Source organism: Cupressus sempervirens, chromosome 9 (genome assembly GCF_028749045.1).
Source record: "Cupressus sempervirens isolate cs-2001-9-10 chromosome 9, ASM2874904v1, whole genome shotgun sequence".
NCBI classification, from domain to species: Eukaryota; Viridiplantae; Streptophyta; class Pinopsida; order Cupressales; family Cupressaceae; genus Cupressus; species Cupressus sempervirens.
In genome coordinates, this window is record NC_143126.1 from 584,162,283 (window position 1) to 584,175,638 (window position 13,356).

At 34.4% G+C, this 13,356-nt stretch overlaps 1 protein-coding gene across 1 annotated transcript in view; it reads left to right on the forward strand.

Annotated features, from left to right (window-relative positions):
* The first annotated feature begins 6,119 nt into the window (after positions 1-6,119).
* The window catches only part of LOC149540026 (O-fucosyltransferase 2-like), a 132,563-nt gene continuing 125,326 nt past the window's right edge, over positions 6,120-13,356 (forward strand). The window contains exon 1 of the mRNA XM_089801209.1: positions 6,120-6,856. Coding sequence (XP_089657335.1) covers positions 6,416-6,856 — 441 coding nt within the window. The 5' untranslated portion in view covers positions 6,120-6,415. The remainder of the gene's footprint in view (positions 6,857-13,356) is intronic.

Genomic DNA, 13,356 nt, shown 5'->3' on the forward strand with positions numbered 1-13,356 from the left:
ATTCATAATGAACATTGAATTTCAAAACATTAACATACCTTGAAACATTTTCCTTCGAAGATTCACAATGTCTAGATCTGATTTGTATCTTGTAAAATTCCTTAGGACAAGCTTTCATAATCAAATCTTTCTTCTTCAATTTTTGCAATTTCTAAAACAATTCAAGTTCATAGTCTTTAGGGATGAATTCAACCTTCAATCCATAAACCATGGGTTTCCATCTACTAATCTTAGGTTCATCATTGTCTTCTCTATCCTTCTGTAATTCTTTCCACCATAAGGCAACATGACCTTTCAACTTAGTTTGTGCTAACCTAACTCTTTGCAGATCTACAATACTTTCAACCTCAAAGTAATCCAAATTATCAATTCCTTGAGATCCAAAGAACTAGAATAATTTCGAACTTCATTAATCCAAATTATCAATTCCTTGAGATCCAAAGAACTAGAATAATTTCGAACTTCCATTCTATGACTCTTACCCATTTGTGCCATAGCTTTCAACAATCTTTCCGCTTCTATAGGGATCTCTACTTTAGGCACTTTAAGATTTTTAGTAGCTTCAACATATTCTTCTCCAGCTTCATGATTTCTTCTCAATCCAAAGAAGACATTTTAGATCTCATTCCTCATCTCAGTCTTGAATTCTTCGAACATATTCTCCAACCTGCTAGGGTTCATTCTTCTAGGCGACATTTTGACAATAGCAAGGTGTTGCCTCAAACTTTGGTGATCTATCCACCAACAAGGGTCAACATATCTATAACAAAATTCCAAACAAAACTTAAACAAGTCCTTTGCAATTATGAGCCAAAACTTCAATCTTCCACCTCACAATCAAGGATTTCAAGTCTCCACAAGCTCTTCAAGCTTAACTAATATTAGATCTATAAGATCCACTCTTTTGACAAATCACCAACAATATCAATCTTCAATGTAGTACAAGACTAGGTGAGTTCCCAAAGGAGATGATGAATGCCCCAACAAATACAACAAAATGAGAGAAAACAAGATATAATTGTAAGAAACCACTTAATAAACAATGAAGGTTCAATTACATCCAATGTTCACTAGACTATATGCTAGGATGTAAGGCCTTTTTGGTTACGACCAATGTACAATTCCAGATTATAGACCAAAGTTCACCATCCAAGCTCCAACTTCTTCTTCCTAAGTAACCTTACTTCCCCCTCCTAAGACTCAAGGACATTACATATATCACCATTGGGACATGCAAGTTAGCTAAGAGTTCACAATCTCCAATAATGGGAAATGTGCATTATATTAAATATAAGGCTAACCCAATGAGTTACTGACCAAATACCTAATACATTATATTACCAAGATCCAAGAGCGCACAAACTAACTCTTAAATATAGAATCATGCCAATTTAAATACCAGATTTCACTAGAAGAGAACCAAAGGAAAACAACACTCAAGAAGATGAAGCACAACTTTTGCTAACAGTCATATAAGATTATGTGCACTTAGGGTAATGATCCATGATGTGTCCCCAACATGAAGCCAAAAGCACCAAATCCAGAAATAACAAACAAGAGTTTGCCAATACAAACTAGCAAACAAGAAACTGTAAAATAGAAAATAGAAAATATATTTTTGGGTGATGCAAGATTGCCAACAACCCAAGGATGCTCCTGCATCATATATAAAAAGGAGGAAAATGAGAAGGGAGAGATAAAGTAGGGAAAAAAAGGAGGATAACTTTTGGGGAATAAGGCAATCTAGTAGCAATTTTAGGTTTGTGACACCCTAATAATAAAAAATACTATTTTTTTAAATTTTAATATATTTGGAAGATTGTAAAATTTGTTTGAATAAGATAAAATTACTAGATTGCATTCTTTGACCAATGGGTTGTGGAGTAATAGTAGTTTGGAAACTAATAAAATCATAATCTAAGATATAATGTAACAAATCAACATATAGATCTATTGTACATTATATAATGCATTAGATCATGGGTTAGATTGAATGGTTATGTTACTATTCCTAACAACAATGTACTTCCTAATCACATTGTACTTTATGGATTACATGATCAAGAATGATCCAACTATGATGGTTTTGTTTTGTTTTATAACTATCAACATTACAAGAAATATTTGAGTGTCATTGGACTTAAATGGGTTTGTTAAACATGACATTATTTCTAACTTAGCTTGCCATCGATGATTCCCACTTTCGCAATGATAAGGACATGAGCTCATCATAATAGGATGCTCAATGGTTACATCTTGAGGAGACAACCTCCACATTATGAGGGGGAAGTACTCTCTCGATTTGTGCCAAGTAACTTGCCAAAAATCTCCATACCCATTCAAAACTTGGATTACTGTAGATCCCATGAGATCTATTTGTGTCTTGTTGAATTTGTTCATTCCATCCATTAAATTATTATCTGTGTCATTCATGGGTTGTTGCACATCTAGAGTAATCCATATGCTCTCATTTTTGTCAAGCTCCACACTACTCATGGCGATGCCCCTAACATCGATTCATCTCTCAGACTTGCAAAGATGCACAAGAGGTTTCCATAATTAGCTATTTGTGCTATGCCAAAATATCATTATTTTTTAACACAACATGTTTATAACATTTCAATATTATCTTATTGGTTATAATATTTAGAAGGAGGATGAGGATGAGGAGACACAAAATAAGAAGCAAAAAAGGGAGCAAGGAGAAGGAGTAGGATGCAAGGAGAAGGAGGAGGAGAAGAAGGGGAAATAAACGAAGGAGAAGAAGAAAGAAGAGGAGAACACAACAAACAAAGAGAAGATATGAAATGAGAAAGTGATAAAGGAGAAGGATATAAAAAAAAACACACAATGAAAAAAATGAAATAGGAGGAGGAAGAGGAGGAGGAGAAAGAGAGATTTAAGGAGAGGATGAAGAAGATGACACAAAACAAGAAGCCAAAAAAAGGGCAAGGAGAAAAGCAGAAAGAGAATAATGAGGAATCAAAGGAGAAAGAGAAATAAATGAAGAAGAAAAGTACAAGCAAAAGGAGAAGGGGAATACATGTGGTGTTCCCTCTCTTTAACTTCATAGTGTATTAAACAAGATATATCTTACTATCAACATAATCATTGCACCTCTTTTAGGTGCAAATGCCAGTAGTTAAGTGATGTTTTAAAAACTTATATAATTATAAGGGAATTTTATAAATAAAATTGGAGTAAGTGAGATGTATCAAATAAGTAATATTATGTAATAAATAATACACATATATTTGTTTATTTTAATTTCAAAAATATTAATCAAAATATATGATTTCTTAAATTTATTTTTATTTCTATAAAATGACAATTTTAACATACATTTAAAGTAGATGAGAAATTTAAATATACACAAGCAAAAATATATGCATTATTTATTAAAAATTCAATTTATTTAATAAATAAAAATATTAAATAATGTAGGGAAAATGAGTCGACGTGCATCACAAACTCAGATGATGGATTGGGAAGAAAAAACCTAAGACTTACATTAATATGTTAACAAGAAGATTGGTGGTCCAATACATAGACTTATTAGCTCTACTAGCATATAATAAATCCATGATATAAATTGTTGCATAACGTGATATAGGGGTACAAAACATGTCGCATTCTCCAAAAGTTACCTCTTATTTTTCACAATTATCTTTTCATTTCTTTGAATGTTGGATAGAAAGAGTTCTAGAAAAACAAAGATAACAATGTAGCCAAGTACAATCTACTTAGTTACCTAGATACACTAGACATACTCTAAAGCTAGAGACAATGACACTACTTGAATTTGTAAGGTCTTACACCCTTTCTGTGAAATGTGATTAATGATAATGGAAAGTGAGACAAATAAAAACAATTGTCAATGTTTACCCAAAGTTCTACAAAATCCCAAAGGAGGACTCATATCACTTTGCATTTTTTTAAAAAAGCGAGTTACTCTTATATAAACATTTTTATCACATAAAGGACAAAATAGGATTTAACAATTGCTATTTGGAGGAAAATGAATGCAACTAGCTATTATGTATGACACATCAATTGCATCACCCAAAATGAAGCAATCTCAGAAGAAGAGAACAATAATGACACCAACACGGGGTAAATAGTAGAGTTGAATAAATGAGAAATGTTTTCACAAATGGGGTCCTAAAATAATATTATCTAAGAAAGCTTGATATGTTTGGTAGGCATGAGTTTGATCACACCAACGTATGGGATTTGCAATATCACACCATTTACATGAAATTGCAATGCAATTCATAAATGGAAAAAAATGTGCACAAGGAGAAAATATGTTGTCTAACTTGATACTCCAAGCTATACATTGTCACAAAAATAAGATAACACCAATAGTAATAATATCCACAACAAATGTCCCTCCACCAAACCACTTCACATGATCATTTAAGGAATAACGAGTACAAGAAAATCCTACTTAATTGCTTGCATAAGAAATACACTCAAGATTAAGACTTTACACCAAAAACATTAGTAGTTCACACTAGCTCCTACAATAGTTGTAACATTAAACATACATGCATCGACTATACATTCAGTGCTTAAGATTCTTATTAAAGAAACACAACCATTACAAAGACAAACTTTGACAACATTCCAGAAATAACTAAATAGTATAAGATACATCTTTGTTGATGCAATGAGATTCATAGTGCCATATCTACTATTAAAAATAGGAGTAGTTCATGATAGTTGTCACCTTACAAAATATGCTTTGAAGTAAGGGGAAAGTACAACCAGACACAATTTTGTCAAGTGTTACATAATATATGAAATGCAAAACCAAGACAAGAAGATTGATAACTGTTGATGATGTGAATGGACTCACAAGTTGCATCAACTGAAAATAAAGAATCCGATAACTCAATGCACCTATTTTCTACCAATGGTTTAATCAATCTACACATTAGAAGAATATTGAAATTGTTGAACTATCTGATTGCGATAATTATGGCAACAAGGACCAAGAGAAAAATGGATGCAGTGCATCTGGTTACAAATAACTTGAAGAAAAAAAGTACTACTTTGCAAAGACCAACACATCATGCTCATGAGGAACACATGGACATAATCAAGCCTTGTAAATGGAGCTATTGGTAAAGTAATTGACATTGTGTATAGCTCTAGTTCTAAACCACTCGATGTTCGAATGTATGTTGTAATAAGGTTTATAATTGCAACAGGGTTCCTAGATGACCCCAAAATTTTACCATTAATCCATGTATCATTACGTAGTTGAAGGCAAATATCACTTGCAATGGCATGGTCTATAACTATACATAAATCTCAAGCACTTACATTACAAAAAGCAATAATCGACATTGGTAAAATGGAAAGGTAGGGGTTGACATTCACAACCGTGCCTAGATATAAATAATTGAACAAGTTTCGCATTCAACCAATGTTCTCCTTTGAGAGATATTCCATATGCAAACCAACTCATACACAATTTCAAGGAAAAAGAGGAAGCTTGATTACAATAGTTCTTTCTCTAACAAATCAAGGAACACAACTTGCTAAAACCAATTTCTTAAGACATTAAATGTTTGATAATCTCTTTGCCATTTTTCTTATAAAATTTTCCATATTAATCATTGATTCAATTTCTATAAACAATCTCAAAAATTGAGAGCTTATTTATCTTTCTAATACTTTTGCCACTTTGATTTTACACGGCTTGAAGATAGTTATTTCCATACATTTTAAAGATATTTTTGTATTGCAAAAGCACTTTTACAAGAGTTGTCAACTTAAATAATATGTTCCATTCTTGTATATTTTGTTTCTTTTTCCACCATCTATAATCCTCCAAATTACTTTTCAAAAATACTTATTTGAAGTAAAAACAATGTTCATTTTTCTACTCTCAAAAATATTAAACAAACTATATCTTCCTATCAATAACCATTGCATCTTATTGGTACAAGCACTAGTTATTGTAAAATTATTATTTATTAAGCAAAAGCAAAATATCAATATCAAATTTTAATATACACCAATAATAAGTTGTTAGTAGCCTTCAAATCTCACGTGCCCATTGCAGGTCAGGAAACGTCTATATTGCCTGCAGATCGGCTTTCACAAGTATTATTGTTAGCATGGAACATCAAAGAGTTTGTTAGCATGGCCATTGTTGTTGTAACGGAAGGCGGGCGTTTCAGGCTTTCCTAGCACGAGACGCAACATATTTTAAATTATACGCCAGCTTCCCCTCCAACCTCAACCTACTGTGCGGTTGAGAAGTGCAGCCAACAGATTCATGTATATCATAATATTTATCGGTCGCTTAAGAAGTGGGGCAAAGGAAATTGGGAAATTTTATTCGCGCTTACCTCGGCTTCCGAGGTGAATGAGAATTGGTGATTGATGATGCAGATGCAAAATGGGTTCTGAGTACAATCACGAATCGCCAGAGCATTTGGAGGTATGGAGCACCTCGCGGGTGAAGAGATCGAATTCCACGCCCAGAAGCCGGCAAAGCTCTCCCAGAAGCCCATCTCTTTCTCCCTCTTCATCTTATTCTCCCTTTAGAGATGGCAATGGAAGTTTGCCCTTTGTAAAAACAGGCAGCAGGTTGTCAAACGCCGCCGCGGCGTCTCCAAAGCATAGTAATAAGTTGGGATGGAGGAATTTCGTGTTCCAAGCGAAGGGAATTTGGCAGGGGAGAAGACAGAAGAGGAGGCGTGTGAGAGGGATCTCCATTGCGCTTGGATTGCTGGCTCTCTTCTTTTTGTTAGATTGGTGGGTGCTGTCCCGTTTGCAACAGGAGGATGTTAATTTTCACCAGGAGGACCATATTCCAAACAAATCCAAGTGGTTTCAGGTAGGTTTCTTTCTCATGATGCTTGGGGATTCTTTTTGATTTCAGAAGGCATTTCCTCCATTTTAATAATTTTTTTAACTGAATGTTTTAATGGTGCCCAAGAGCTTATTTATGTCACCGAGCTTTGATGCTTGACATTACAATACCACGAGACCGAAAATTAAACCAGCCTAAAACTCAATACAACTAATCAAAATGAGAAAGAGCGAGTCCTCCATGTGTGATATTGATTCTTGTGTGCGTCCTCCAAACAAATTCGATGTCGAAGTGAGGGATATCGGGGCAGTTTACTATCGGTAAGTTCCTTCAATTTAATTCTTGAATGTTCTGTGATTGAAGGGCGAGTCTTCCGAGTAGAGTCGCTGGATTTTCTAGGGCTCAATTGGCTTGAGACTTGGAGAGCTCTTCGAAGACACACATAGTCTAAAATCTATCTTCGAATATGCTCAAGCAGAGGAAAGTTTATAGTTAGCAGCTTATCTGTTCGGGTTTTATAAGTAGTTGCCATTTCATTTCTTAATAGTTTCCAATACCCACTTTGGTTCTCCCATGCTGATATAGAGGGTGTATATTGATACCATTTTACTCAAGGCCTTGTATATCAAATCTAAGTTTTTCAAAATGCCACAAAGCTGGTGAAGATCCTCAGCCTATTAGCATGGCCGCTCATACGATCTCTTGGATTTCACTATCATCCCTAAAAGGAATAATTCTACATTTCAATAATTGTTGTAATATAATCTTTCTTCTCCATTCTTGGTCGCCATATGGTTATGATTCAACTTTTGAGCCTCTTGCTAATACACTGTGTTTCTTGAAAACCGTTGAATCCATTTCAATTTGTGTAATATCATATAGGGCTTATTGTGCCCTTTTGTTATATCTGGGCACTTTTATATCCTATTCCAGTATTTGAGTTTGTACAGGCTCGTTAAACTTACCTTTTTCATTTGCTTAAACTAAATCAAGGATAATAATGTGAGTCATCTGCTTTGTCTGAATGGATCTAGGTGTGTTAAACTCCCAGAGTCCCAGAGTTTTTAATGCTGGTTTTTGCCCTTGGGTTCATGTTTAAATTTTGGTCTTTATCATGTCATGATTTGAGTTGGTGGCTGTTTCCTTTTGTTGCTTTTGTGTTTCCTCTGCCCAATGTATTACTAGAGGTAATTGGTAAAATAATTGGATTATTACTAACAAAGAACAAATTGTTCTTATAGAGTTTACCATTGAGATGTTTCTAAAAAGAAACATACAAATAATAGAAAGAAACTATTCTACATGATATTTACAATATCTAGAAGCGTCCATTAAAATAGAAATAGAATAACTTTAAGAGATGTTATTTTAATACCCTCCCTTAATGGTCAACTTATCAACGACACCAAGCTGCCCTGAATTTGACACACTTCTCTAGAATTAGGGACTTGGTGAGAATATCTACAGTTTGGTCAGCAATAGGAACAAATTGCAAATCCAAGGATCCATCTACCAGCTGATGGATAAAACGACAATGAATGACAATGTGCTTAGTGCGCTTATGGAAGATTGGATTTTTGGCAAGTTTGAGGAGCCCTTGATTGTAGTGAAACATGGGTGAAGGGCTTGCCTGAGGCATATGGATGCCGGAAAGCATCCTACGAAGCCAAAAAACCTCACAACCTGCTTTTATGGTCCGCCTATATTCAGCTTCTGCTGAGGAAAGAGATATGACCTGTTACTTCTTACTTGTCCAGGTAAGAGCACCTCTGCCGAAACTGAAGATATACCCAGGAGTAGACTTTATGTCATCAACTAAGCCTCCCCAGTTTGAGTCTATGTAACCGATACGTTGGGGTAGCTTTGGTTCATCCATAGAGGAGACCAAAATCAGGAGTTCCCTTGACATATTGCAGGATGCACTTTGCTGCAGCCCAATGATTTAAAGTGGGACCTGTGATGAAGTTGTAACTCACTGCAACAATCTTCGAAGATGTACCACAAAAATTTCATAAAATACCTCTGATGATTTTTATTTTAAATAAATCAAAAAAATAAATTCCAGATCAAATGAGACTCAATTTTTTCTAAAACAATTTGCCAAATTTTATGAAATCCCATTGACCCACTCTGATACCATTTTACAAGAGGTAGCTGGTAAAATAATTGGATGCTTATTAACAAAGAATGACTTCTACTTGTTGATTTTGCAATCGAGATGTTTCTAAACAGAAACATACAAATAATATAAGGAAACTATTATACAGGATATTTACAATATCAAGAAGTGTTTATTAAATGGAAATAGAATAACTTAGGAGATATTATTTTAATGCAATGTTCTTCGCCAATATTACCATTACAAACTGAAATCCAATAACTTGTGGCTTGCACTTGTATTATTTGGGTTGAAATTTGAAAGTGGCAGTATGGGGATATATACCAGCTTGGTTGAAAACTGTAAAAGGAACTTTGAGAATTGTTAGTTTGGAAACTCCTCTTGGTCAATCTTGGGCCTTTGATGAAGCAGATTGTAAATCAAAGAACCGTGATCATTTTGCAAAATGCTTTTATGGAGACCAAACTTAAAGGATATAAAGTTAAACTCTTTAAGGAATTTATAATTTTTTCACAGACATGTCTTGACTTTACCTATAAGGGTACATTTTGATGAATGCCTCATTGGCACAAATTAAATGTCAAAATTGCGATGACAGATGGCTCAATTAAGTACAATTATTAACTATTTAGTAGTAAAATCTCTGATTTTGAAACCTAGAGGAAAATAATTTATTGGGACTTTCACCCTTTCAAATGTCCCAATTAGCCTCTTGGCTTGGACATACAACTAAGTCACTGTGAAAAAACTTTTGTATTCTATGGCATCCTTACTGCATATGGAATGGGGATCAAAAAGGAGAAACCATCCAAGCAAGAGGAAACCTTTAAAGACTCAAAGAAAATGAATAAGGAGCCTGAATCAAGCAGTAGCTCCGATGATGAATCAGAAGAAGAGGAAGCTCTTTTGCAAGGAAGTTGAAGAAAGGATCCAAAATGTATCAAGTTATGTTTTAATTGCTTTAAATGTGGAAAAATAAGACATTTTGTTGCTAAAAGTTATTGAAAATAAAAGTAGTGACGATGAGAAAGAACATAATGCGAAGAAAGATTAAAAAACATCATCAAGAGCTTTCACAGATGCAAGAATATATTCAAAAGGGGAAAGTAGTTCAGTGGAAGAACAATTGTCCATTAGCAATAGAAAAGAGATTCTGTCCATGACAATAGGAGCCAAAGATAAAGATGAAAAAGAAGAGGAATTAGAAGGAGAAGAGAATGCTGAAGAATATGGGGCAAGGGGATTTGGAAGAAGAACTAATAATAGTCCTAAGTGAAATTAAGATCATAAAGAAGAACCAGAAACAAAAGTAGTAACTTCAAGAGGACAATGAATCTAAGACAAAGTTATCACAAACTATTGACAAGTCCAAAAGAATGATCATTGATCGAAAAATTCAAATTGCAGAAGCAAAAAGGATTGGAGAAAAGGTTAGAGTCCAATTGAAGATAAAGGATGAAAATTGTGAGCGGCTAGTTCAAAATTGTTTCCTTTAGGAGGGAACCAGAAGACAACCTTTAAGTTGAACAAACCCCTCATGTTTGATAAGAGTTCTAATATTTTAGATGATACCATTAATGGAAATAGAAGACCATTCATAACATTAGGACTTGTTTATGAAGAAAGGAAGATCAAGTCTCCAAAGAGCCACCTTAGGAGGGACCAAAAGCTATACAAGTGCTCTCAAAAGTCCTATAAAATGAAAGTAGCAAGGAGGAGAATCATGTTCCGCAGAAATCAAACACTCCTCCAAAAGGTAACAAAGACAAATTTATGAAGTCGTTTCCTTCAAGGTAAGTGCATGTGACCAAGTTTCAACATTCATTCTTTTGGTATTGCTTCCAGTGTAAACTTTTTGGTCATAAAGCAATAATAGGACATGCACAGATTTTGGTTGGAACAAGAAGAGAAGTCCCTATGAGTTTTCAAATAGGAACTATAATCATTTGCTCCTTCTATGTATTATTATGTTGTATGGTATACTTGCAACAATTTTGGACATAAATTGCACTTTTGTGGAACTGGTTTTGTAGAACCACCTAGATTGAAGGAGGATACTATTGGAGATTGTAGCTGTGATAGAGATCTTTATCTCTGGGCATGAATGTCGTTAATGGTCACCTTCAGCTAAAAAGGACATTTAGGATAAGTTGTAATATTAAATATTAAGACATGTCATACAACATGCGTTGAGGCATGGAAATGCGAAGACTTGTTTTTGAAAATACAGAGTCATGTTTGAAGAGACCTTCAATTGTAATGTGACGAATCTCTCATGTTATATATATTGCTTCAAGTGTAAGGCATTGTACACTTGAACATTTATGATCAATATTAAAGTGATATTTTGTTGTGTGGCTAGGTTTTTCTCTTCATTCTAGAAGGGTTTTCCCAACATATTTTTAGTATTTGTTTTAGTTCTTTTCTTTATTGTTATTTATCTAATTTCTGCGCTAAATCCAACATGGTTCCAAAGCCAGATTTAATAACAGATAAGATTTCTTTTCCCTCTAGTTTGGTTTTGTGATACAATTATTCATAAGTGTTCTAGGCTATCTGTGAGTATTGGAATTTGATAGCCATAATTGTGATTTTACCGCTCTTGAAGTTTGCATAGATCTTCTCATGGTAGATTCCTATCTTCCTTTATAATTTTCTTTTAGATTCAGTGGCTCCCTATTTTGTATATCAACACACATTTTAGTATGTGAAATTTGTTTCTTGTGTTTTTTTTCATAATGACAATATATGTAACGCCACTATGTATTGTCAAGGAGGACAAAGAGTCCTTGGTGATTCTTCTAATTTATTTACTTTTTTTTTTGTCGTTAATCATTATTTTTTTGTTAGTTGGCATATGGTGCTCATATGCATGGAGGGAATTAAAAGTGAGTGCCTGGTAGCAATGGTGATTGGTGAAGCATTGGAAATTTTGCAGCGGAAGGATAGGTTGGTGGATCTATAACGGTTTGAAGCACCTGGCTCTCATTTTGGCCCAGGCCACCCATGGGACTCTGCGCATAAGCAGGTGGAGTAGTTCGCAGATTCAGGGGTCAAGCAGTTGTGTTTGATCAACAATCACCAATGCGCTGATATTAGTTGATGGAAAAGTTGAAATTTCTGGTGATTAGCATGTATCTTTTGGCATTCGGATGGCCGGTGTGCCATGCAGTGCATGGTCATAGGGCAATCTTGAAACAATATATTTCAGAAAGGTCAGAGTAACGAATTTCATTAAAGATTACGTAGAGAGTTCTCATATGATCTGGTAATTGACTGAATATCTGAGGCTCTGATTAATGACTTGGCTAGTGAAGCAGGAGGGCTTGTGGCATAGTTGATCACCTCCCCGTTGCAAACGATGTCAATGGTTTCTCATAGACTCCTTTCAATAGCGTTTGTGTGCAGTTGGAGACTCCAAACAGTTCAATTAGAGTTTCTAGTGTGATGATTTGAAAAATAGTGCATGTCTTGAGTGAAGACCATTTTGAGATTTTGTAGTATCCTCCCCTATTTTTCCCAAATAAAGAAACTTACAAGCTACTTTATGATATCAATTAATTTTCTTAATAACTCAACATAGCATTTTTGTCAAACACTTGGCACACATACTACAATATATAGGAAAATCTGAAACTTCTTATTTGCTGATTAAAAAATAATTTTTTCCATGTAAATGTGCTCATACAATTGTTTAACATGCTGCGACCAATATCAATCTCATATTCAACAACTACAATGCAAAATTATAAAAATTTGACAGAAGAAACTTGGAATTAGTTGCTGTAGTATTTTTGCAGATGTAGTTGGCAGCCTTCCAAACCCCCAAATCAGCAAGAATAAACAATAAACTTGTTGCAAATACTATTCATGCACAGTAGCAAATTCACTATTCATGCACACTGTAGCAATCACTATTCACGCGCACTGTAGCAAAACACTATTCATCCGCACTGTAGCAAAACACTATTCACGCGCGCTGTAGCAAAACACTATTCATCCGTACTGTAGCAAAACACTAAATGAAACCAAGTGTATTTGGAAACACCGTTAATCCTCTTGACTGTGTCTTTCAACAGCGAAGAGAATGCTAGCAAAGAGGGATTCCGTCCTCCAAGCCCGATAATTAGATATCTAGCAACATAACATTAATCTTCATCCAAGCATACTAAAAAGAAGATAGTGTTCTCACAAGAGCTCAATCCTTCGTTTTCTCAATGTGGGATAAAACATAACTCACTTTATGTAACTTATGTCTCCAATGTGTTATAAAATAAAGGGGACTCTTTTAATTTAAATATTTTCCACAAACTATAGTCTATGCATTAATAAAGTTAAATATTTAAATTTAACTTTATAAAATAGCTTTATCAATGCATAACAAATATTATCAATGATAAACAAG